Source organism: Salmo trutta, chromosome 30 (assembly GCF_901001165.1).
Source record: "Salmo trutta chromosome 30, fSalTru1.1, whole genome shotgun sequence".
Taxonomy (NCBI): domain Eukaryota; kingdom Metazoa; phylum Chordata; class Actinopteri; order Salmoniformes; family Salmonidae; genus Salmo; species Salmo trutta.
In genome coordinates, this window is record NC_042986.1 from 40,546,586 (window position 1) to 40,573,728 (window position 27,143).

Consider the following 27,143-nt stretch of genomic DNA (forward strand, 5'->3'; position numbering starts at 1 on the left):
CCAGAGTAGTGATGCTGGACGGGCGGGCAGGTGCAGGCAGCGATCGGTTGAAGAGCATGCATTTAGTTTTAAAAGTAAAAGTATTAATCATTTCAAATTCCTTATATTAAGAAAGTCAGGAGGCACCATTTTCATGTTTTTTAAATTTACAGATAGCCAAGGGAACACTCCAACACTCAGACATCATTGCCAAACTAATAATTTGTGTTTAATGAGTCGCCAGACCAGAGGCAGTAGAGATGACCAGAGATGTTGTCTTGATAAGTGTGTGAATTGGACCATTTTCCTGTCCAGCATTCAAAATGTAACAAGTACTTTGGGGTGTCAGGGAAAATGTATGGAGTAAAAAGTACATTATTTTCTTCAGGAATGTAGTTTAGTAAAAGTAAAAGTTTTCCAAAATATAAATAGTAAAGTGAAGTACAGATACCCCAAAAACTACTTAAGTAATAAATACTTTAATGTACTACTTAAGTACTTAACACCACTGGTGTTAATCTCTCTTTACCACATGTTAGCACTGCATACATGGGTAATATTCATAAATATCAATGCATTTACTTAAATTAAGGTTTGTTGTTTGGTATTTTCGATCAAGTAGTGACTGATATGTATTTTAACACCGCATGCCAGTAGGTGGCAGTATGTGGAAATATAGGTTGTATGCCACTCACGACTGTTTGCGGAAGTGATACATTGTTTCCACGAGACAAGCAGGTCGAGACTGAAATGTAGCTAAAGAAAGCAGGAGAATCTTATTTGGGTGAATACAATTGTTAATTATTTTTTTATCAATGTTGGCTAGACACCTGGTTATTGTTTGAATACTTTGTGAGATGTGAATGGGCGGTAGCAGCAAGAGGCGTATTTAGCTAACTAGCTAAGGTCTTTGGCTCTGTATACTAGCCAAGGTTACTATCAAATCACATTTTATTGATCACTTACACATATTTAGCAGATGTTATTGCGGGTGTAGCGAAATGCTTGTGTTCCTTGCTCCAACAGTGCAGTAGTATCTAACAATTCACACAAATGTAAAATAATGAAATTAAGAAATATATTAATGTTAGGACGAGCAATGTCGGAGTGGCATTGACTTAAATACAGTCAAATAGAATACAGTATATACATATGAGATGAGTAAAGCAGTATGTAAACATTATTAAAGTGGTCAGTGATCCTATGTATATAGGGCAGCAGTCTCTAAGGTGCAGGGTTGAGTAACCGGGTGGTAGCCGGCTAGTGATGGTTGTTTAACAGTCTGATGGCATTGAGATAGAAGCTGTTTTTCAGTTGCCGTACCAGGCAGTGATACAGCCCGAAAGGATGCTCTCAGTTGTGCATCTGTAAAAGTTTGTGAGGGTCTTTCCATTGGCATTGAGGTTAGTTCAGCGAGCTGAACTTTTTCTTAGGTAACTAGATCAGACCGAATGGACGTGCTGGGCAAATCAGCTAGATGGAACATGTTGAGAATTTCTGATCCTGTCTTTTCCTTCATCCAGTAGTGACCAGTGGTGAGCCTTCAGAATAGCCATGATGTCTTTCAGGATGGTCTCCTTGATAGCCTCCAGGCTTGGCAAACTGTCAGTGATGCCCACATGGAGCTGTAGTCGACATGTCAGCAGCGATGCCAGCAAGGCCTGGATGGATCAGAGGCAGACACACAGGACCTCGGCCCACAGACACAGAGGGAAGGAGGAGAGGTTTGAAGATGAAGATCCAGATATGGACGATGTAGACGACAAGGTCCAGGCTGTGTTCAGGTGAGAAACATTTATCCTAAACTGAACCCTAGGCTTAGCCTGGTCCCAGATCTGTTTGAGCGGTCTTTCTGACAAGAACTGTTGGCGATGCATACAGCACAAACAGACCTGGGACCACCAGGCCTGTCTACATACTTCCCACTTTCACCCAGTCAGTGATAGGCCTACATAGTATCTTAAGATAATATCATATATTTATCAAGTCATCACTCCACACTCGTGATGCAGCTAGGCCTAATGCCGGCAGTCTCACCTTCCCTGTCTAGTGAAGAGAGAAGACGACAGAGGACGGTGAAGTACCATATAGTCAAGAGACAGCTGACAGAGTCTGGAGCTCCAGAGAGGAAGCTGAGCTGGGACGCCATGGAACAGATCAGGTGAGGAAGGCTGCAGTGTTACAAAATATTCTGAAATATATTATATATACACAGTACAAGTCTAAAGTTTGGACACACCTACTCATTCCAGGGTTTGTCTTTATTTTTACTATTTTATACATTGTAGAATAATAGTGAAGACAAACTATGAAATAACACATATGGAATCATGTAGTAAGCAAAAAAATGTTAAATCAAAATATATTTTAGATGAGATTCATCAAAGTAGCCACCCGTTGCCTTAATGACAGCTTTGCTGTACTGTATGAATGACATGTTTTGATTGTCTGTCAGGTAGACTAGGGAGTCGTGTCAGCTTTATCTGCAACATTGTCAACGTTTTGCCTCAATGACTCAATTACTGACTACACCCCAGGTATCTGAAGCAGGAGCTACCAGAGGAATGGACCATTGACCGTCTGGCAGAGGGATTCTCTGTCCATCGTGACGTCATCCTACGAGTCCTGAGGAGCAAGTTCGCCCCCACCCCTGAGAGGAAAGCTAAACAGGACGCCAGCGTGTGGGCCAGGCTGAGACAGCAGGCCTTACCTGGGGGTGGAGCACGGGGACAGGGCAGGCAGCAAGCCCTACCTGGGGGTGGAGCAGGGGGACAGGAGAGGCAGGTGGCCCTACCTGGTGGTGGAGGGGCAGTGGGACCGGGCAGACCACAGCTGCCTGCCTCTGGACATAGAAGTAGCAAACCAGCCATGCTGCCCACAGGAAGTGACACTGGTGCCATGGTCACCCTGGCTAGCCACAGTAGCCAGAGGCTGATAGCCAGGGACTTGGAGGATGGCCCAGGCCCAAGAGCCATGATGACTACTGCTAATAGTCCTGCTGCTCCTCTCACCTCACTACCCACCCAGCTCTCATCCTCCCCAACCCTGCACAGCAGGCACACCTCAGGACAAGATTACTCTAGAGAGGAGTGGGAGGAAGAGGAGAATGTTCCAGAGGACAATGTGTCGGAGAAGGTTGAGGAGAAAGGCGACCTTGAGGAGAGATGGGATGGAAGGGTGTTTTCAGAGGAAGAACTGGAGGAACTAATGCTGTCGTCAAAGCCTTCGCCAGTGGTACAGAATGGGAAAGAGTTCTTTGACCGCGAAGGAAACTTCCTGTACAGAATCTGAGATAGCAAAATGGCACGCTATTCCCTACATAGCCCTGGTCAAAAGTAGTGCACTAATGGCACCCTATTCCCTATATAGTGCACTACTTTTGACCAGGGCCCCATGGGTGCCATTTTAGAAGTAGCCTGAGATGTTAATGTGTTGGTTTCCTAAATACAATAAAATGCAATAGACTTCTGTTGGAAGATGCCCGAGACTGATTATGCCGCAAACCAATAAAGCACTATTTCAAATGTATGGGTTAGTCACAAGTTGATTGTAATTCTATAATTTAATTGTTTTCTTGAATGTTGCACATATTGACATTGGAATGAAATGTAATTTTACATGCAATGTTAGTCCAGAAGAGGCAAAACTTTCAAAGGGACAAGTTAATTTATTGGTCGTCAACCCAAAGCAAAATTGTCTCAAATATACAGAACAAGAGATACACAGCCAACACCAAGATTCAACAATTATTTCTTTATACAGCCATTTTAAAATGTCTCACCTCTCAAATCAAAGACATAAAACCAGCATGTTTAAATAGGTATGAATAATTCAGAACAAGTGTCTTTCCAGTGTTAACTACAGTACAGGTGTTGGCTCTAATGCCAATCTACATTTATTTTAGTCCTGTGCCAGTGCAGAGATGTTTTTGTACAAACCAAACATCAAGTATAGGTTGGATTATAAATCAGATGAAACATTGCATTTGTCTATTTCACAGTGGACAAATCAAGTTGTATTGCATGACAAGGGAATCAAATTGGTTCATGTTTCCATTTCCTATTGCTTTATAGATGGGAGAGTATTCAGAGAACAGTTGTACTGAACAGAAGGGTAGTCGGTATTGAAGGGAGTTTCATTTCAGGTGAAATCCTTATTCACATAAATTACACCTAAGTGCAATCTACGGGGTGTCAATGACAAAGTGGATGCAACTGTGGTTACACAGACATCTGATATCTAGGGTGCATCCTATGGGCCCTGGTCAAAAGTAGTCCCCTATATAGAGAATAAGGTGCTATTTGGGATGCACACTTTGAAGCTATTATAGACAGTACGTACACTTGCCACTCATTGGGAAGGCACAGACCCAGCCCCCATACTAGACAGACATTACCCCCAAATGGGCTTCCGAGGCTAGGATGATCCTGTCTCTGTGAAACTAAGTCAATGACCTTCTCGGGTAATGTGGTGACCATAATAAAATGTGATTCAGTAGAATTAGCTCATGTCATATGAGCTACAGTACATAGGAGGTCGGTTCTACACCTAATGAAAACAGGCACGGCAGTGTAAAACTGCTACACATCCATACAACATTGTTATAAAAACCACTTCTTCTAGCAAACTGCTCCATCAAAAAATGTCCAGATCTATGTACTTACATTTACAAATGTGCTCTTAGTTCCTGTGTTTACGTTGTTGCCCTGTGTAGTCCAGTGATTGATTCCTACTGTTCTTCCTTCACTTTTGGATCTACGTTCACTTGTGTAAAGGACAGCTTAACATATTAAAACAGAAGTATCATTTTTATTGAGAAATGAGGAGGCGTAAGGCCAATAGCTATTTGTACACTAGATTTTCTCCCAAGGACTAACTAAAACAGACAGTTTTCAGATACAAAAAAGGACATTGTTCAAATACAGCCAAATCCTAATTTGAGATACATGCACGCAACACATTTCTATTACCCCATTGATATCAATGCATGATTTAGGAGGTGAAAGTTCGAGTCAGGTAGACATTTCTCGGGTTAGGATACATCGCTTTAGTTCAGTCTAGTTTAGAGGACGTTCACTCCTGCTATGAAAGCTTCGTGTTGATACAGTGGATCTAAACATGTTATTGCTATCCAACTTTAAATGCTTATAAATATTTCCACTTGCATCTTATTAGTTAGGCAAAATACTTACAAATAATATTTCCAAGCCACAGTACCCAACAGCAACCTATTTACCATGTTCCCGACTCTCACATCAATGAAAAAGGACAGCTCGTTATGTACAGTGCAGGGGAGGGGAGGGGAGGGAGAAACAGGAAAAGTCTTCATTAGAAGTGTATACGTAATATTTCCAAGAGCCCCAGTCCCAAGCATGTATAACCCGTAATGTCATGTTGTTTATGTTCACTTGGTTGAAAAAGATAGCTTTATGTTGTTAAGAGAAGATGATGCTGATAAAACAGCTTCTACACAGCAATTCCAGAGGTCCATTATTTAATGTTCACCAGCGGTCCAGAACCACCACATTCCATCACTCAATTGTTCCCAACGGAAAAGGAACATGGAGAAGAAATTCTAAATCAACCACAACAACACTACTGGCCCCCTTGGCTCTCCTGCTGAACTCTGTATGTGTGTCTCACTCAGAACAGAAAGCCTCATTGGATACCTTACTGATGAGAGCTGCATTACAAGGACTCTCCACCAGGCAATGTAAGGTCAGGGGTTAGAGTTAAAGGGTCATGGTGGAGGGGAGAAGGAGGAAGTAACAGGAAGCGAAGGAGAGAGAGCAGCAGCGAGCCTCGGTGTACACATAGGACAAACTTGTTCTTCAATATAGAGCAGTGAGCCTAAGGACAGACAGGAGACTAGATTCCCCTGGTAGCTGCAGGAGCTTCTGGTTTGTGAAGGATAGACTGGTAGTTCCTCCTGGTAGCTGCAGGAGCTTCTGGTTTGTGAAGGATAGACAGGAGACTAGATTCCCCTGGTAGCTGCAGGAGCTTCTGGTTTGTGGATAGACTGGTAGTTCCTCCTGGTAGCTGCAGGAGCTTCTGGTTTGTGAAGGATAGACAGGAGACTAGATTCCCCTGGTAGCTGCAGGAGCTTCTAGGTTGTAAAGGATAGACAGGAGGCTAGTAGGTCCTCCTGGTAGCTGAAAATGCCACCTGTTACTCCAGAAGATCCTAGAGACACACAGAGAACAAACATTCCTGTGTAAGTGGACTTTTAAAAGAAAAGACTAGAGAAAACACTGAGGCAAAGAAAAGTCACAACCAATCCTTCACCAAGGGATCGAGGTAAATTGTATATTTATAATAAGTGCGGAGGCCATCCAAAAACAAAAAAATATGATGTGTGTTTGTACCATTACCTCGTCTGAATCGTGTAAGCCGGTCTTGTTGCTTGCCCGAGTGTGGTTGCTGTCTAATGGCTCGTCTACTCCGTCTCCCTGGGCCTCAGCATGCTGCTGTAGGACAGAGTACCTGTGTACCAGGAACCTGGAGGAGCCAACCAAAACACACCGAGCCACTTATAACCTTTTCACACATCATTGTGCCGACCAGAACCAAATGGTGCTGGCTCAGATATTTAAACATTTTCACTGTGCTTGAGTAACCGGCTCTGATCTTAAAACAACAACAGCAGTATAGCTTGATTTGCTATGTACTGATCTTAAAACAACAGCAGTATAGCTCGGTTTGCTATGTACTGATCTTAAAACAACAGCAGTATAGCTCGGTTTGCTATGTACTGATCTTAAAACAACAGCAGTATAGCTCGGTTTGCTATGTACTGATCTTAAAACAACAGCAGTATAGCTCGATTTGCTATGTACTGATCTTAAAACAACAGTTGCTGTACTGACCTTCCACCGCAGACGTACTTCTTGACAAAGAGGACCCCAGCTACGATACTGAGCAGGATAATGATTAGAACCGTCACTACGATGGGTGCTGAGCTGGACAGATGGCCGTCCGTCTTTAGGAGGGGAGAGATACAGAGAGAGAGTATAAGGACAACTCTTCCATCGTTGTCATGCAGTATACATAGAGAGAGAGACTTCCAGAAATGGGAAAGCATGTGCTACCATGACTACTGACAGTCGTGCAGCACGATTAAGGTCATGTAACCAATGGTTACTGAGGTTTACACTGTTTTGAAGATGAAATCCCTATCAATCTTTCTGTCAGTCTCTTGGGTTAAAATGTTTACGTGATTCCACGTTCAAACTGCCCATGTTATACGCAAGTTGTCAAATTCAATAAATGTTACGCAAGGATTCCTTCCATTGTTTTTTGACATTCTAGAACAGGACCAGTGACAACCAGTGAAAACCAGTGAGAACCAGTGAGAACCAGTGAGAACCAGTGAAGACCAGTGAGAACCACTGAAGACCAGTGAGAACCAGTGTGGACCAGTGAAGACCAGTGAGAACCAGTGTGGACCAGTGTGGACCACTGAAGACCAGTGAGAACCAGTGAGAACCAGTGTGGATCACTGAAGACCAGTGAGAACCAGTGTGGACCACTGAAGACCAGTGAGAACCAGTGTGGACCACTGAAGACCAGTGAGAACCAGTGTGGACCACTGAAGACCAGTGAGAACCAGTGTGGACCACTGAAGACCAGTGAGAACCAGTGTGGACCACTGAAGACCAGTGAGAACCAGTGTGGACCACTGAAGACCAGTGAGAACCAGTGTGGACCACTGAAGACCAGTGAGAACCAGTGTGGACCACTGAAGACCAGTGAGAACCAGTGCGAACCAGTGTGGACCACTGAAGACCAGTGTGGACCACTGAAGACCAGTGAGAACCAGTGTGGACCACTGAGAACCAGTGTGGACCACTGAAGACCAGTGTGGACCACTGAAGACCAGTGTGGACCACTGAAGACCAGTGAGGACCACTGAAGACCAGTGAGAACCACTGAAGACCAGTGAGAACCAGTGTGGACCACTGAAGACCAGTGAGGACCACTGAAGACCAGTGAGGACCACTGAAGACCAGTGAGGACCACTGAAGACCAGTGAGAACCAGTGTGGACCACTGAAGACCAGTGAGAACCAGTGTGGACCACTGAAGACCACTGAGAACCAGTGTGGACCACTGAAGACCAGTGAGAACCACTGAAGACCAGTGAGGACCACTGAAGACCAGTGAGAACCACTGAAGACCAGTGTGGACCACTGAAGACCAGTGAGGACCACTGAAGACCAGTGAGGACCACTGAAGACCAGTGAGGACCACTGAAGACCAGTGAGAACCACTGAAGACCAGTGAGGACCACTGAAGACCAGTGTGGACCACTGAAGACCAGTGAGGACCACTGAAGACCAGTGAGGACCACTGAAGACCAGTGAGGACCACTGAAGACCAGTGAGAACCACTGAAGACCAGTGAGAACCACTGAAGACCAGTGAGAACCACTGAAGACCAGTGAGGACCACTGAAGACCAGTGAGAACCACTGAAGACCAGTGAGAACCACTGAAGACCAGTGAGGACCACTGAAGACCAGTGAGGACCACTGAAGACCAGTGTGGACCACTGAAGACCAGTGAGGACCACTGAAGACCAGTGAGGACCACTGAAGACCAGTGAGAACCACTGAAGACCAGTGAGGACCACTGAAGACCAGTGAGGACCACTGAAGACCAGTGAGGACCACTGAAGACCAGTGAGGACCACTGAAGACCAGTGAGGACCACTGAAGACCAGTGAGAACCACTGAAGACCAGTGAGGACCACTGAAGACCAGTGAGAACCACTGAAGACCAGTGAGGACCACTGAAGACCAGTGAGAACCACTGAAGACCAGTGAGGACCACTGAAGACCAGTGAGAACCACTGAAGACCAGTGAGAACCACTGAAGACCAGTGAGGACCACTGAAGACCAGTGAGAACCACTGAAGACCAGTGAGGACCACTGAAGACCAGTGAGGACCACTGAAGACCAGTGAGAACCACTGAAGACCAGTGAGGACCACTGAAGACCAGTGAGAACCACTGAAGACCAGTGAGAACCACTGAAGACCAGTGAGGACCACTGAAGACCAGTGAGAACCACTGAAGACCAGTGAGGACCACTGAAGACCAGTGAGGACCACTGAAGACCAGTGAGAACCACTGAAGACCAGTGAGAACCACTGAAGACCAGTGAGGACCACTGAAGACCAGTGAGGACCACTGAAGACCAGTGAGGACCACTGAAGACCAGTGAGGACCACTGAAGACCAGTGAGAACCACTGAAGACCAGTGAGGACCACTGAAGACCAGTGAGAACCACTGAAGACCAGTGAGGACCACTGAAGACCAGTGAGGACCACTGAAGACCAGTGAGGACCACTGAAGACCAGTGAGAACCACTGAAGACCAGTGAGGACCACTGAAGACCAGTGAGGACCACTGAAGACCAGTGTGGACCACTGAAGACCAGTGAGGACCACTGAAGACCAGTGAGGACCACTGAAGACCAGTGAGGACCACTGAAGACCAGTGAGAACCACTGAAGACCAGTGAGGACCACTGAAGACCAGTGAGGACCACTGAAGACCAGTGAGAACCACTGAAGACCAGTGAGGACCACTGAAGACCAGTGAGGACCACTGAAGACCAGTGAGGACCACTGAAGACCAGTGAGGACCACTGAAGACCAGTGAGGACCAGTGGCGTAGTCATCTCTACTCACCAGTAGTTCCTGAGGTCCCAGTAGGTCATTGACACACCTCTTACTGAGGTCTATCTCTTTTCTCTCTGGCTGTGTTCCTCCCTCACACTTATCCCCAGGGATCTTTCTATAGCTGTGGACCAAGAGGACATGGTTAGTGGTCAGTCATGGTTACAAAGAAAGTATCTTAATCAAATCAAATTTTATTGGTCACATACACATAGTTAGCAGATGTTATTGCGAGTGTAGCGAAATGCTTGTGCTTAAATATATAAAAAAAATAAAAAAAATGTAAAAAATAAACTCTTCCATCGTTGTCATGCCGTATACACAGAGAGAAACTTCCAGAAATAGGAGCCCATGTGCTACCATGACTACTGACGGTTGTGCAGCACGATCAGGTGGTTCGGTGATCCACACTCTGATAAGTTACCTTGTCTGAGACCTGTAGACTTGTGTTAGCTCCTCAAGCTAATTCCTAGACTTTAGCACAGTGGGCTAACACAGTCTTGTGATACACAGCGCAGGAGATCCAGGTTGAAACACAGATGACTAAAGCCTTACCCTCTGGTCTGTAGCAGCTCCTTCTTGCCTTGCAGACAGAACTCCAGAACGTGGCCCTTCAGGTCCGGCTGTTCCACACACTCTGAGCTGTTCTCTTTACGATAGTACCCAAAGTCACTGCAGGAGGGCAGCGTGGAGCAGGTTAGACAGGGACAGCAGGTAGTGGCGTTGAGAACAATTACTATTCTTCTGCCACTGGTAAACTGTCTGTAGCTAGGGTGACCACCACAGTGTACTGTAGCTAGGGTGACCACCACAGTGTACTGGAGCTAGGGTAACCACCACAGTGTACTGGAGCTAGGGTGACCACCACAATGTACTGTAGCTAGGGTAACCACCACAGTGTACTGTAGCTAGGGTGACCACCACCGTGTACTGTAGCTAGGGTGACCACCACCGTGTACTGTAGCTAGGGTAACCACCACAGTGTACTGGAGCTAGGGTGACCACCACAGTGTACTGTAGCTAGGGTAACCACCACAGTGTACTGGAGCTAGGGTGACTACCACAGTGTACTGGAGCTGACTGAAACATATGCAGCATACCAGAATGCATGTCCAATACAAGGCTTGATCTTAGGTAGTATACTAGTGTGGATATTGGAACAAATTCATGATGACTAGACTTCTCACCATTGGAAGTCATCCAGGGTGCAGGGGCAAGGGGTGGGTTGCTTGTTGACCTCATAGTCCCGTCCTTTCAAGCAGACAGAGGCCTTCCTCAGACGCAGGAACTTCTCCTTATAACCCAACATACAGCCGTCGTTAGGGTCGCTGATGTCATCAGAGTGCGCCAGCCACTGCACGTAGTCTTGGTCCTCACCTGAGAAACAGACATGAGTTTGAAAGAGGCTTTATTTCAGTGGGCTAACACAGACCTGTGATGTGCTGGAGACCCATTAGCCATCTAATACAGCAGCTTTATTCCCTGGTAATGGGTACTCAGTGTTATAACTCATGTCTAGGTACTCAGTGTTATAACTCATGTCTAGGTACTGGGTACTCAGTGTTATAACGCATGTCTAGGTGCTGGGTACTCAGTGTTATAATGCATGTCTAGGTACTCAGTGTTATAATGCATGTCTAGGTACTCAGTGTTATAATGCATGTCTAGGTACTGGGTACTCAGTGTTATAACACATGTCTAGGTACTCAGTGTTATAACACATGTCTAGGTACTCAGTGTTATAACGCATGTCTAGGTACTCAATGTTATAATGCATGTCTAGGTACTCAATGTTATAATGCATGTCTAGGTACTCAGTGTTATAAAGCATGTCTAGATACTGGGTACTCAGTGTTATAATGCATGTCTAGGTACTCAGTGTTATAACTCATGTCTAGGTACTCAGTGTTATAACTCATGTCTAGGTACTCAGTGTTATAACGCATGTCTAGGTACTCAGTGTTATAACGCATGTCTAGGTACTCAGTGTTATAAAGCATGTCTAGGTACTGGGTACTCAGTGTTATAACTCATGTCTAGGTACTCAGTGTTATAATGCATGTCTAGGTACTCAGTGTTATAACGCATGTCTAGGTACTCAGTGTTATAACGCATGTCTAGGTACTCAGTGTTATAATGCATGTCTAGGTACTCAGTGTTATAATGCATGTCTAGGTACTCAGTGTTATAATGCATGTCTAGGTACTCAGTGTTATAAAGCATGTCTAGGTACTGGGTACTCAGTGTTATAATGCATGTCTAGATACTGGGTACTCAGTGTTATAATGCATGTCTGTATCACATCATTAGCCTACAGTAGCTGTATCCCATGGTATTACTAGTACTCACAGTCTCTAGTGAGCAGCTCTCTGAAGTCGATGGTGACTGATACCCAGTACTGACTGAGCAGAGAGTCTCTGTAGCCCCAGACACTGACGTTCATAGACCTCGCCCCCGGCTCCGACGCTAGCCCTGTGAAGTGGATTGGATCGCTAGTGAACTGGTGAACGTGCCAGCACTGGCCCTCGTCTGTGGAAAACCTGACAGGAAAGAACACATTACTGTACATCAGCACAATTGCCATGACGTGTTTTATTGTACGTTTAAGTGGTTTCTTTCTTTCTTTGCCTCTGCATTCTAGCCTGGGTACCAGTTTGTCTTACAGCAGAATAGTCCGAGACTGGGATCCAGGCTTCCTGCGTCGCCTGTCTGAAACGACACCCTGATCTATTCCCTATACAGTTCACAACTTTTGACCAGAGCCCTTCTTTTGACACACAGACGTACTTGATGTCTTTGATGGGCTGAGCAGAGTGCTCCACGGCCACCAGCAGTCCACCAGAGTCCAGGATGGCATAGTGGTGAGGTCCCTCCAGGGCCTGCAGCCAGGTGTAACCCCCATCATCTGACACGAATACGTCAGGCTTCATCACAGAGATGGCATCGCCCACACTCCCTGAGGGGTTAAGGGGGTCAGAGGGGAGAGGTTAAAGGTCAAAATTAAATAGACAGCAAGGTGTAGCCTCTCATCTGACACGAATACGTCAGGTTTCATCACAGAGATGGCATCGCCCACACTCCCTGAGGGGTTAAGGGGGTCAGAGGGGAGAGGTTAAAGGTCAAAATTAAATAGACAGCCAGGTGTAGCCTCTGTCATCTGATAGTTTAACTGTTTATTAAGTTACTGTATATTCTTCAAGAATCCATTTTCTATTCAGTATATCATTAATTTAAAAGAAGTAAAAAAAAAAAAAAAAATAGATGTACCAATCCGTTTAGATAACAGATGGTATACCTTCTGAACCATTTGACCTGTCAGGAAAAAAGCCCTATCCATAACACACTGCACAGCATATCCTCTTCAATCATAATCACAGTCACTTAGTGGTGCGATATTGATTACATTTTGCACGTCACCATTTGCATGCCAGCCAGGTGTGGTCCATCAAGGTGATGGAGTGACACAGGTGTGTGTATATGTGTGTGTGTGTGTGTGTATATGTGTGTGTGTGTGTGTGTGTGTGTGTGTGTGTTTGCAGCACACAATCAGCTTCAACTTGTCAATGTAACATCAGCTCTACACTTTCCAGACCAGGAGGAGATCTCCGTTCATTCAGGTGTGTTCCTTTTATCTCAGAATGTGTCTAATGCAGACCTGGGTCTAATGCAGACCCGGGTTCAAATACTATTAAAGGGTATTTCAATTACTTTCCAAGACATTTGTTAGTAAATAATTGGAAGAATATATTTTTTTAACACAATTAGTTGAATATTTGATATGTTTGGAATTACACTTGGAAAGTATTGGCATGTATTTGAAAATACAAAAATATACAGTATTTCTACATACTGTGCTGCATTTAAAATGATGTATATGGACATATTTTGAAAAAGTTGGTTATTTATAGGACATTATTTGAAAATACTTTCAAATAGTTCCAACAGAGGTAGGTGATTCAGTCCAAATTAATTTAAAATACTCAAATATTTATATTACTATCAAACAAACACGTGTATTTAAACCCAGTTCTAATCTAATGTATGAAACAAAAATGGGGGAAATGCTAGTTTTGCAGAACTTTGATAATTTCATCAGATGTGTTGAATAAGACATTAAGTGTCATATCATTTTCTGATATTGAGTGATTTCCTTAAATTGACTGAGTAGAAACGGAATTCACCCCAAAATGTTGATTCCTTTGATTGATACATGCTTTACCGTACCATTTCAACAGGTATAAACTCTTTTGTCATTGTCAAAGCATACTAAAGCCCACACACCAATCTAGAAGGTGAAGACATTAACATCTCAGAGACAAACAGAACCTCAGTAGCTGGCCTCCATGCACAAGGCACATCCATCAACACGGCTTCCTGCGCACTCAATCTCATCCTGAGTGTCCCCACCAATGGCTACGTCCTGTGGCTGATCATGACTGGAGTGGGAGGGGCCTCAGAGTTATTCACTCTCAACCCAGCCGTGTCAGAGGTTCCTCTTCTGCCTGAATTTTGTCTTCTTTGTTGTCAGCATACACATCAAATTAACTGCCGTCTCAAGTCTTGCAGCATTTGGTATGTGTCTATTGTACACTGGTCGACCCTTGTTTCAAAGCTGCATCTGTGTGGAGCGCTACCTGGCGGTGGTCGCAGCCTGTAACCTTCCTGAAGTACAAACCCCTGAGATACAGGGGAACATGGTCCTCTGTCGATCAGTTAGTAGAACATGGTCCTCTGTAGTTCAGGTAGTAGAACATGGACCTCTGTAGCTCAGTTAGTAGAACATGGTCCTCTGTAATTCAGTTGGTAGAACATGGTCCTCTGTAGCTCAGTTGGTAGAGCACGGTGCTCTGTAGTTCAGTTGGTAGAGCACGGTGCTCTGTAGTTCAGTTGGTAGAGCACGGTCCAGGATAGTTGGTTCGATACCCGGGACCACCAGTAAATGTATGCAGCATGAATAAGTTGCTTTGGATAAAACTGTCTGCTAAAAGGCATATATTATTACAGGGGTGTCACACAAATGTATTAATAATAATATACAGTGCCTTCGGAAAGTATTCAGACCCCTTGACTTTTTCCACATTTTGTTAGTTTAAGTTCTAAAATGGATAAAATTGTCCCCCCCCATCATTTCTACACACAATACCCCATAATGACAAAGCAAAAACAGTTTTTTAGAAACTGAAATATTGCATTAGCATAAGTATTCGGACCCTTTACTCAGTTCTTTGTTGAAGCACCTTTGGCAGCGATTACAACATTGAGTCTTCTTGGGTATGGCGCTACAAGCTTTGCACACCTGTATTTGGGGAGTTTCTCCCATTCTTCTCTGCAGATCCTCTCAAGCTCCGTCAGGTTGAATGGGGAGCGTTGCTGCACAGCTATTTTTCAGGTATCTCCAGAGATGGTCGATTGGGTTCAAGTCCGGGCTCTGGCTGGGCCACTCAAGAACATTCAGAGACTTGTCCCGAAGCCACTCCTAAGTTGTCTTGGCTGTGTGCTTAGGGTCGTTGTCCTGTTGGAAGGTGAACCTTCGCCTCAGTCTGAGGTCCTGAGACATCTGGAGGATCTCATCAAGGATCTCTCTGTACTTTGCTCAGGTCATCTTTGCCTCGATGCTGACTAGTCTCCCAGTCCCTGCCGCTGAAAAACATCCCCGCAGCATGATGATGCCACCACCATGCTTCACCGTAGGGATGGTGCCAGGTTTCCTCCAGACGTGACACTTGGCATTCAGGCCAAAGAGTTCAATCTTGGTCTCATCAGACCAGAGAATCTTGTTTCTCATGGTCTGAGAATCCTTTTGGTGCCTTTTGGCAAACTCCAAGCAGGCTGTCATGTGCCTTTTACTGAGGAGTGGCTTCCGTTTGGCCACTCTACCATAAAGGCCTGATTGGTGGAGTGCTGCAGACATGGTTATTCTTCTTCGAAGGTTCTCCCATCTTCACAGAGAATCTCTAAAGCTCTGTTAGAGTGACCATTGGGTTCTTGGTCACCTCCCTGACCAAGGCCCTCCTCCCCCGATTGCTCAGTTTGGCCGGGCAGCCAGCTCTAGGAAGAGTCTTGGTGGTTCCAAATGTCTTCCATTTAAGAATGATGGAGGCCACTGTGTTCTTGGGGACATTCAATGCTGCAGACATTTTTTGGTACCCTTCCCCAGATCTGTGCATCGACACAATCCTGTCTCGGAACTCTACGGACAATTCCTTCGACCTCATGGCCTGGTTTTTGCTCTGACATGCACTGTTAACCTTGGACCTTATATAGACAGGTGTGTGCCTTTCCAGATCATGTCCAATCAATTGAATTGAAAACAGGTGGACTCCAATCAAGTTGTAGAAACATCTCAAGGATGATCAATGGAAACAGGATGCACCTGAGCTCAATTTCAAGTCTCATAGCAAATTAATTAAGGTATCTGTTTTTTATTTGTAATAAATTTGCAAATATGTCTAAAAACCTGTTTTCCCTTTGTCATTATGGGGTATTGCGATGTCATTATGGGGTATTGCAATGTCATTATGGGGTATTGCAATGTCATTATGGGGTATTGCAATGTCATTATGGGGTATTGCAATGTCATTATGGGGTATTGCAATGTCATTATGGGGTATTGCGATGTCATTATGGGGTATTGCGATGTCATTATGGGGTATTGTGATGTCATTATGGGGTATTGCAATGTCATTATGGGGTATTGCAATGTCATTATGGGGTATTGCAATGTCATTATGGGGTATTGCAATGTCATTATGGGGTATTGCAATGTCATTATGGGGTATTGTGTGTTGATTGCTGAGGATTTGTATTTATTTAATCAATTTTAGAATACGGCTGTAACGTAACAAAATGTGGAAAAAGTCAAAGGGTCTGAATACTTTCCGAAGGCACTGTATGTCTTTGAGATTACGGGAGAAGGCCACAGATCAGTGGCTGAGGCTAGACTTGAACCACAAGTGTTAACGCTGGACCAGACTCCGGCACAACCCAACGGCCTGGCCTTTTTGCTTAGTCAAATTGAAAACAGTCATGGACAGGTTAATGATGATGAGATATGTGTGTGTGTGTGTGCGTGCATGTGTGTGTGTGTGTGTGTGTGTGTGTGTGTGTGTGTGTGTGTGTGTGTGTGTGTGTGTGTGTGTGTGTGTGTGTGTGTGTGTATGCGTGCATGCGTGTGTGTGTGTATGCTTGCATGCCTGCGTGTGTGATTTACCGTGAGCCATGATGAGTCCTACAGCGTTTGGTTCACTGAGAGGCAGCATGGGGACGTTCATCTTCATAGCCGTGCTGTAGGCTGCGTGGATGTGGAGACTGCACTTGTCGGGGTCTTTGGCTGTGGAGTCACACTTGGTGTTGGCAGGCTTCTGCAGCGGTACCCATTCCCCTCCTTGGTCGAAGGACACCACGGACTGCACCGAGCCGTCTGGAAGAAACAATCCAACGACGAGACAGAGGTTATTCTGAGAGACATATAGATATAATCCAGCGTTTCTCCATCTGTGGCTCTGCTGTAGACACGAAGCTGAATTCACACTGAACAGCTAATGAAAGTCATTCATCCTAGGCCTCATAACTGTTATGGAGAAACACACCGTAGTCTGACAAACAGGGGTCTGGGACACGTGGCCTTTTTCCTGCCACACACCATGCCTTTGGAACTCCCTTTCTTTACCATCTCAGGCCTGCTCTAACTGTTGGGGGATTTAAAGCAGGTGTGTGTGTGTGTGTAGTCCCTACCCTCTGCCAGTATACTGGTGATGAAGACCCCTCGTAGAGAGGTAACGTTGGTGAAGTCAGTGTCTCCCCCTGTGGTGGTGTAGAGGTGACGATCCAGAGACTTAGAGTACACTGTACCCCTGTCGTCTGACACGTAGATGCTGCCATAGCCTGTGTCTGGGGACATATAGGAGAAGAACTGTATTTGGGTACTGTAGATAAGAAATGGAGAAAAGGGAAGGAGAGTATAAGAGGAGGGGAGGATCAAGGGAAGAGGACAGGAACAGGGGAGGAGAGGGGGGGAGGAACGTATGAGAGGAGGAGGGGAGGAGAGGAGGAGGGGAGGAGAGGAGGGGAGGAACAGGGGAGGAGAGTATGACAGGAGGGGAGGAGAGGAACAGGGGAGGAGAGTATGATAGGAGGGGAGGAGAGGAACAGGGGAGGAGAGTATGAGAGGAGGGGAGGAGAGTATGAGAGGAGGGGAGGAGAGGAACAGGGGAGGAGAGTATGAGAGGAGGGGAGGAGAGGAACAGGGGAGGAGAGGAACAGGGGAGGAGAGTATGAGTGGAGGGGAGGAGAAGGACCGGGGGAGAAGAGAAGGGGAGGAACAGGGGAGGAGAGTATGACAGGAGGGGAGGAGGAGAGGAACAGGGGAGGAGAGTATGATAGGAGGGGAGTAGGAGAGGAACAGGTGAGGAGAGGAGGGGAGGAACGTATGAGAGGAGGGGAGGAGGCGAGGAACAGGGGAGGAGAGTATGAGAGGAGGAGAGTATGAGAGGAGGGGAGGAGGAGAGGAACAGGGGAGGAGAGGAACGGAACAAGACTTAAACAGTGCCTCTGTCATATGACACATAGATGGTGCCAAAGCCAGTGTCCAGGGACATAAAGGATTAGGTCACTGTATTCTGTCACTGCGACGACTGTATTAGAATAGATAAACAATGGAGAAAAGTGAAGAAGAGAGGAGACATGACAAGTGTCTGGAGACAATGGAACCAAGTTATGATACATTTAGAAACTAAAGGAGAACTTTTTAAGAGAAAGTTGTTCCATGTAGTGAATCTGTTATTCAATGCATTTGTATGGGCTAATAGCAATAAGGTCCTCCAACATTTTGTTTATGAATAAATATACACAATACCAGTCAAAAGTTTGAACACACCTACTCATTAAAGGGTTTTCCTTCATTTGTAATATTTTCCACATTGTAGAATAAGAGTGAAGACATCACAACTATGAATTAACACATATAGAATCACGTAGTAATTAAAAAAAGTGTTAAATCAATATATATTTTATATTTGAGATTCTTCAAAGTAGCCACCCTTTGCCTTGATGACAGCTTTGCACACTCTTGGCATTCTCTCAACCAGCTTCATGAAGTATTCACCTGGAATGCATTTCAATTAACAGGTGTGCCTTGTTAAAAGTTCTTTTGTGGAATTTCTTTCCTTCTTAATACGTTTGAGCCAATCAGTTGTGTTTGACAAGGTAGGGGGGTATACAAAAGATAGCCCTATTTGGTAAAAAACCAAGTCCATATTATGGCAAGAACAGCTCAAATAAGCAAAGAGAAACTTTAAGACATGAAGGTCAGTCAATGTGGAAAATGTCTTGAACTTTGAAAGTTTCTTCAAGTGCAGTTGCAAAAACCATCAAGCGCTATGATGAAACTGGCTCTCATGAGAACCGCCACAGGAAAGGAAGACCCAGAGTTACCTCTGCTGCAGAGGATAAATTCATTAGTTACCAGCCTCAGAAATTGCAAGGGTTTTTCTTTATTTTTACTATTTTCTACATTGTAGAATAATAGTGAAGACATCAACTATGAAATAACACATATGGAATCATGCAGTAACAAAAAAAAGTTCAACAAATCAAAATATATTTTATAGAAACACAAGCAATGTACATTAGACCAGTGGAAATTTGTCCTTTGGTCTGATGAGTCCAGATTTTTGGTTCCAACTGCCGTGTCTTTGTGAGACGCAGAGTAGGTGAATGGATGATCTCCGCATGTGTGGATCCCACCGTGAAGCATGGAGGAGTAGGTTTGATGGTGTGGGGGTGCTTTGCTGGTGACACTATCTGTAATTTATTTAGAATTCAAGGAACACTTAACCAGCATGGCTACCACAGCATTCTGCAGCGATACACCATCCCATCTGGTTTGCACTTAGTGGGACTATCATCTGTTTTTCAACAGGACAATGACCCAACACACCTCCAGGCTGTGTAAGAGCTATTTGACCAAAAAGGAGAGTGATGGAGTGCTGCATCAGATGACCTGGCCTCCACAATCACCTGACCTCAACCCAATTGAGATTGTTTGGGATGAGAAAATAGCAAAAAAATATTTAAAAAATAAAATAAAAAATAAAAACTTGAAATGAGTAGGTGTGTCCAAACTTTTGACTGGTACTGTATATATGTATATTTTTTTATAGACTTCAAGGGGTCTTAAAATTCAAACTCAAATAGCTAAATGATCCTTGCTATGACCTTCTTAAAACAAGTAGAGGAAGACCAGAATAGAGAAGGAGAAGAGAAGAGGAGGTCAAGAGGACATGAAAGGAGGAGAGAACATTGGTCCCGTGAGGGTCCTCTCCAACATGGTTAACTAGAGTGACATTCTGTGGGGGGAAAAAAGAACACAATATAGGCTATTGACTGACCTCCTGGTTCATCCACGTGCATGAACACCATGTCGTCATTGGCTGACAGGATAGAATAGAACTCCTCGTGGCCAACCGGAGGCAGCTGAGCCATGTTCCACTCCTCCCCCTGGTTAGTCGACACATGGATCATCCTCAGAGTGCCCTGGGTGAGTGAGAGTGAGTGAGTGAGTGAGTGAGTGAGAGAGACAGACAGACAGAGAGACAGACAGACAGAGAGACAGAGAGACAGACAGAGAGATGCAAAGATAGAGTGCGAGGGAATGAGAAAGAAAGTGAGATGGTATCAGCTAGGCCTTAGGCTTAAAGAACATGCTCACATACAAAACATGTGCAAACTAACACACGCACACACAAATAAACAAGTACACCACACACACTCATACTTACAGTTCCAGTCATAACAGAAGCAAACAGGAACTTTCCGCCCAGGCCGAAGGAGAAGATTTTAATGGCAACAGTCTTGATGGTCTTCCCGTAGTCAGCCGTCTTTCTCAAGTCCAGCATCCCCCTTTCATCTGAGAGAGAGAGAGGGATAAAGAGAGAGAGAGAGAGACAACGAAAGAGAGAGGGATTGATGGAAAGAGAAAGTGATTGATCGAAAGAGAGAGAGAGAGAAAGATTGATGGAAACAGAGATAGAGGTATTGAGAGAGAGAGATGGAAACAGAGGGATTGAGAGAGAGAGAGAGAGAGAGAGAGAGAGAGAGAGAGAGAGAGAGAGAGAGATGGAAACAGAGAGAGGGATTGAGAGAGAGAGAGAGAGAGAGAGATGGAAACAGAGAGAGGGATTGAGAGAGAGAGAGAGAGAGAGATAGATTGATAGAGAAAGATGTTTACTTTTATCTATTCTTACAGTTAGAAACTGTATCAAGTCATTTACCTCGGCATCCATGTCAACTATTTATGTCAGTCTGTCATGAGAGACTATGACATCATTTTCAAGTTTATTAGCTATTTGAATGGATATTAGTGTCACTCACTGCAGGATCCATTGAGGTTGGTGGTAAAGAATATGTTACTGTCCATCCCCCTGGAAACAGAGAAGACAAGCGGTCACCCACACATTACTGTACAGAATATAGCCTTTATAAACATTTACAAGCTGTCACCTACACAATTACTGTACAGAATATAGCCTTTATAAACATTTACAAGCTGTCACCCACACATTACTGTACATAATATAGCCTTTATAAACATTTACAAGCAATCACCTCACATTACTGTACAGAATATAGCCTTTATTAACATTTACAAGCCGTCACCCACACATTACTGTACAGAATCTAGGCTTTGGAAACATTTACAAAATAGCCAAACATGTTTTGTTGTAAGTACAGCACTATGGTCACTGTTTTCAAACTATAGTGGAATGAAATATGACCTTGTTGAGGATATACTTTGGGACACACTGGCAACAGTTGAAAATACACAGCTCCTGCTGCACTAAAAAAGACCTCAGTGACGCGTTTCATCATCTTAGCGCTAATTGGTGCCACATGCCCATGGTTAGTTTACCACACGTCCCGTCCCGCAGACTGTTAGAGCCGTGCCCTTCGCAAATAGGTACTTTGCTCCAACGGTTCCATTGTGTCGAGCTTCAGAATCTCGCCATGTCCTAGTTAGTTGAGCTTGACCTATATTCCTATCAAGGTTAGGTTTCAAGGGACTGGGAAGAGAGGCTGGGTGGCGTGATGTCGTTGTATGTGTATGTGTGTCTGCCTGCCTCCGTGTGTGTGTGTGTGTGTACACACAACACTATTGGTGCTGCAGCATTATAAAGTGAACCAGCGAAGGTAAACAAACACTCATAGCTAGTACCAACGCTCTTTCATCACAGCTAGTACCGACGCTCTTTCATCACAACAGCTAGTACCGACGCTCTTTCATCACAACAGCTAGTACCGACGCTCTTTCATCACAACAGCTAGTACCGACGCTCTTTCATCACAACAGCTAGTACCGACGCTCTTTCATCACAGCCAGTACTGACTTGTCTCAGAGAACACCTAGTCAAACACTAACTAACAAAGGGCTTGGCCCAGAGAACACCTAGTCAAACATTAAACTAAAATAACTGCAATTCCAGTTTCCTGCCTGCTTTTACTGTTTGCATAGTGCCCTGACAACAGTGGGGGAAGTATTGGATGTTTATTCAACATACTCAGAGGTAAAAGTAGATGTAATTTCTTTCTGGTACGGGACAATTCTGTGTGTGTATGAGCTCTCTTTTGGCCTAGTCTGTGGACTGGGCCTAGTCTGTAGACTGGGCCTAGTCGTGAAGATTTGTCATTTAACGTTTAAACTGTATTACCTTTTATTGTGGCATAAACACAACCGGTCCACGTGTCTCGGTGTCGGCCACTCATCTCTGCCTTGACAAAATGTCAGTGTTCTCATCTAAACACGTCACATTTTGGAGCGTAGGCTATACCACACATTTTCAAGTCCATTCGCTCATTTTTCATGCCTCTGAGATGCAGTAACGATATAGAGTAACGATATAGAGTAATGATAAATAATTGTGTAAAAGCCAACAGTTTTCTTGACATTGTGTTGTAGTTATTGTGATCAGCTCATGTTTCACCTGTGTAGCGTACCCCACTATCTCTTTTCCTGGGACGCCGTACCGGACCGTAACACCTTACTTTGACCCTTGAACTAAATCTAAAATCGGCTAGCTGCCAGAGGGAGAAGAGGTCAAGCAAATAGAATTCCACCAAATCAACCTCAGGGACTCTGAGCTGCAGTTAGAGAGGGAATGAACATTCACTACAGTCTACATAACAATAGTGGTCATTATAGGAAATCAAAACAGACCGTTGAACAATGGTATAACTGGCTGCTAATAGATCATATATATATATAAATATAACTCTTACCCTGTGGCAGCCATGTAAGGATGGGTTCTTCTGCGAACTCTATTCATAATAATATTTGCCTAAGGTGTCTCTTCTCTTACCATTTGGCCAGACACACCATGTCGTGGATCTTCCTCCAGTTCTCTCCAAAGTCCTCAGACAGCCAGAGTTCATTCTGTAAAAAAGGGTTAAATGGTTAACAAGGGTATTTAAAATGCCTATATTGCCATTATATATATATATATATATCTATATATATATCTATATAAGGTCACACAGTTAACAGTGCATGTTAGAGCAAAAACCAAGCCACAAGGTTGAATGAATTGTCTGTAGAGCTCCAAGACAGGATTGTGTCGAGGCACAGATCTGGGGAAGGATACCAAAACATTTCTGCAGCATTGAAGGTCCCCAAGAATACAGTGACCTCCATCATTCTTAAATGGAAGAAGTTTGGAACCACCAAGGCTCTTCCTAGAGCTGGCCGTCTGGTCAAACTGAACAATCGGGGGAGAAGGGGCTCCCGAGTGGCGCAGCGTTCTAAGGCACTGCATCTCAGTGCAAGAGGCATCACTACAGTCCCTGGTTCAAATCCAGGCTGCATTACATCCAGCCGTGATTGGGAGTCCCATAGGGAGGCGCACGATTGGCCCATTGTTGTCCGAGTTTGGCCGGGGTAGGCCATCATTGTAAATAAGAATTTGTTCTTAACTGACTTGCCTAGTTAAATAAAGGTTACATTTTTTGATTGTTATTATATATATATATATTTTTTTAAATAGGGCCTTGATCAGAGAGGTGACCAAGAACCCAATGGTCACTCTGACAGAGCTCCAGAGTTCCTCTGTGGAGATGGGAGAATCTTCCAGAAGGACAACCATTTCTGCAGCACTCCACCAATCAGGCCTTTATGGTAGAGTGGCCAGATGGAAGCCACTCCTCAGTAAAAGGCACATGACAGCCTGCTTAGAGTTTGCCAGAAGGCATCTAAAGGACTCTCAGACCATGAGAAACAAGATTCTCTGATCTGATGAAACCAAGATTGAACTCTTTGGCCTGAATGCCAAGCATCACGTCTGGAGGAAACCTGGCAACCTCCCTATGGTGAAGCATGGTGGTGGCAGACTCATGCTGTGGGGATATTTCTCAGCAGCAGGGACTGGGAGACTTGTCAGGATCGAGGCAAAGATGAACAGAGCAAAGTATAGAGAGATTATTTATGAAAACCTGCTCCAGAGCGCTCAGGACCTCAAACGGATTAAATTGAAGACAGACGGAAGCTCCGAACACCTGTGTGGAATGGAAGAAGGCCGGCAGAAATGTGATGTCACTGAAAAAAATACTGTCTTCTGCAACTGTGATAAAGCAGGTTAAAACAGTGGATATTTTGCATTTTTCTAATTATTTTGATGTGATATGAAAGTAAAGGGCTTTATGTTTCCAGAATCGTATCACAATTGAGAATCGATTCACGTTTAGATGGAGTATTTAGCCGTTTTGGCTGCCAGAGCCAGGTTACCTCTGAACCATATTACACTACTGAATAATGTAACCAAACCATATTACACTCTTGAATAATGCAACAATTCACAAGTATGTGCAGACAATTAAAGGGTTTATTTTCTTGTCCGCACACATTAAATTAGCTGACAATATATTTTTTTAATTCTTATAACAATTTGCTGACAATACACAGCTAACTCCTGCTAGATAGCTATAGAGCCTTCAGAAAGTATTCATACCCCTTGTCTTATTCCACATGGATTAAATTGAGATGATATATTAATAATATATATTATTATTATATATTTTGGGGGGGGGGGGGTTGGGGGCCCCCAGAGCAAGGCGGTGGGGCCCACGGGCTTGGATTGTTAAATAGTTTATGCTTACTGGCTAGTGGCTACTGTGATATATTACGGTAAATTTGAGCTGCGACCCAAGAATGTCCCGTTTCCAGACACAACAAAAGGGTAAGGCAAGGATGTAATATGAATTGGCCACTCCTCAGACTCTCCTTTATCTCTTGTAGTGGGAATAGGGCCTTAGATAAAGAAGTTCTGAATGGCTCTTGTCAATCCTGAGCGCTACATCAAGTGAGGCTGGCCAGACGACAGGTGTGTAAAAGTACTGATAACTTGTGTGTGCTGATGGGTCTGGGTATTAGGAGAAGTAAGAATATTTTCTATTACTCCTCAGCTTCCATACACAAGCAAGCAAGCAAGCAAGCGCACACACACACACACACACACACACACACCCTGACCCCCCCACTCACAGTGTTGCTGATGACCAGGAGAACGTTGGCGTCTCTGGGGTTGTATGTGATCTGCATCAGGGGGTTGAAGGGAAGATCCTGCTGCTCAAAGCTGTTCCCAAAGTCTCTGGAGATAAAGATACGAGATCCCAGGCTGCCAGACACATCACCTGTCAGGATCACCTGGGAGGAGCAGGACAAGCAAACCAAATTAACTCCTAGAACTATTAGGAAAATTGAACAGCCTTTTGCTACATATGGAGACATCCCATATTATAAGCTTAGAAAAGTAACTAAGCTTTTCAGTAAAAGTGTTGCCATTATTTTCAGAAAAACGTTTCTTATAGGACATGCCATGAACACGTAAGCTAGTTCACAGGTTTTAAAACACACGATACGTGTCTTACCTTCCCAGAGTTCTCCGGTCCGATGGCGATGCCGAACTCTGTCCGGATGAAAGTGTTGTTGATGAGGTTTGTGACGTCCTGGAACGACTTCCCATAGTTCTCACTGAGGAGGCAGTCAAATAGGACACTTTCTTGTTCAAATACACACACTTTTAATATTTAACCAGTTGTCAGCTCAAATAATAGCTGTATTCTTACACGGACATTTTTCCGACATAACTGGTGGTGAATCACAACATGAAGAACCCTTACCTTCGATAGAGTTTAGACTGACCGAATCTCAACATGAAGAACGGCACCTGGAATGTTGTCAGAGCCAGGATGACCTGTCGAGAACAAGTCCAGCTTAAGGACTAGTATAAAAACGGTGTGGTTCGAGCCCTGAATGCTGATTGGCTGAAAGCCGTAGTATGCGAGACCGTATTCCAAGGGTATGACAAAACATGTATTTCTACTATTCTAATTACGTTGGTAACCAGTTTATAATAGCAACAATGTAACTCGGGGGATGGTGGTCTATGGTCAATATACCACGGCTAAGAGCTGTATATATATATATATATATATATATATCCATCCACACACCCCTCGGGCCATACTGCTTAAGTAAAGAACACCTGTATTCCATCAATGAGTTTGAGACCCTGGTTTGACATAATGATCATTTAAAATCAGCACATAATTAGGACAGGACATGGTAAAACTCACCCCGGTGGCGTCTCCAACCCAGGCCAGTGACACGGACCCACTCAGGTCATTGAAGGAAAACTGAGAAGAAAAGAAAAGTGAGATAATCAGAATATTTGCATTCTGTTTATTGTTGACAGACTGATATGCATCACATACATACAGTTGAAGTCGGAAGTTTACATACACCTTAGCCAAATACATTTAAAACTCTGTTTTTTCACAATTCCTGACATTTAATCCAAGTAAAAATTCCCTGTCTTAGGTCAGTTAGGATCACCACTTTATTTTAAGAATGTGAAATGTCTGAAAAATAGTAGAGATTTATTTCAGCTTTTATTTCTTTCGTCACATTCCCAGTGGGTCAGAAGTTTCCATACACTCAATTAGTATTTGGTAGCATTGCCTTTAAATTGTTTAACTTGGGTCAAATGTTTCGGGTAGCCTTCCACAAGCTTCCCACAATAAGTTGGGTGAATTTTGGCCCGTTCCTCCTGACAGAGCTGGTGTAACTGGGTCAGGTTTGTAGGCCTCCTTGCTCGCACACACTTTTTCAGTTCTGCCCACAAATATTCTATACGATTGAGGTCAGGGCTTTGTGATGGCCACTCCAATACCTTGACTTTGTTGTCCTTAAGCCATTTTGGCCACAACTTTGGAAGTATGCTTGGGGTCATTATCCACTTGGAAGACCCATTTCCGACCAAGCTTTAACTTCCTGACTGATGTCTTGAAATGTTGCTTCAATTTATCCACATAATTTTCCTTCCTCATGATACCATCTATTTTGTGATACCATCTAAGTGCACCAGTCCCTCCTGCAGCAAAGCACTCCCACAACAGGATGTTGCCATTCCAGCACTTCACGGTTGGGATGGTGTTCTTC

At 44.2% G+C, this 27,143-nt stretch overlaps 2 protein-coding genes across 4 annotated transcripts in view; one reads left to right on the plus strand and one right to left on the minus strand.

The window, feature by feature from the left end:
- Positions 1-662: 662 nt before the first annotated feature.
- On the plus strand, positions 663-3,507 carry ngrn (neugrin, neurite outgrowth associated). 3 transcript variants are annotated; one of them, XM_029724178.1, is made up of 5 exons: positions 663-763; positions 1,503-1,763; positions 2,030-2,140; positions 2,517-3,298; positions 3,357-3,507. In XM_029724178.1, exons 2-4 carry the CDS (start codon positions 1,534-1,536, stop codon positions 3,268-3,270), a joined length of 1,095 nt encoding a protein of 364 aa, XP_029580038.1. In that variant the 5' UTR covers positions 663-763; positions 1,503-1,533; the 3' UTR covers positions 3,271-3,298; positions 3,357-3,507. The 3 variants fall into 3 exon arrangements, with proteins under 3 accessions (XP_029580038.1, XP_029580037.1, XP_029580039.1); XM_029724177.1 differs by having other exon boundaries at positions 2,517-3,507; XM_029724179.1 differs by having other exon boundaries at positions 668-763; positions 1,506-1,763; positions 2,517-3,507.
- Positions 3,508-3,626: 119 nt separating this feature from the next.
- Positions 3,627-27,143, minus strand: part of LOC115168686 (sortilin) — a 32,642-nt gene continuing 9,125 nt past the window's right edge. The window contains exons 2-19 of the mRNA XM_029724176.1: positions 26,279-26,338; positions 25,823-25,896; positions 25,571-25,673; positions 25,185-25,346; positions 23,011-23,084; positions 21,029-21,078; positions 20,437-20,564; positions 20,047-20,191; positions 17,393-17,548; positions 16,869-17,078; positions 12,446-12,614; positions 12,008-12,198; positions 10,846-11,035; positions 10,214-10,330; positions 9,671-9,782; positions 6,846-6,958; positions 6,351-6,477; positions 3,627-6,162 (exon numbers count right to left, since the gene is read on the minus strand). Coding sequence (XP_029580036.1) covers positions 6,148-6,162; positions 6,351-6,477; positions 6,846-6,958; positions 9,671-9,782; positions 10,214-10,330; positions 10,846-11,035; positions 12,008-12,198; positions 12,446-12,614; positions 16,869-17,078; positions 17,393-17,548; positions 20,047-20,191; positions 20,437-20,564; positions 21,029-21,078; positions 23,011-23,084; positions 25,185-25,346; positions 25,571-25,673; positions 25,823-25,896; positions 26,279-26,338 — 2,196 coding nt within the window. The 3' untranslated portion in view covers positions 3,627-6,147. The remainder of the gene's footprint in view (positions 6,163-6,350; positions 6,478-6,845; positions 6,959-9,670; positions 9,783-10,213; positions 10,331-10,845; positions 11,036-12,007; positions 12,199-12,445; positions 12,615-16,868; positions 17,079-17,392; positions 17,549-20,046; positions 20,192-20,436; positions 20,565-21,028; positions 21,079-23,010; positions 23,085-25,184; positions 25,347-25,570; positions 25,674-25,822; positions 25,897-26,278; positions 26,339-27,143) is intronic.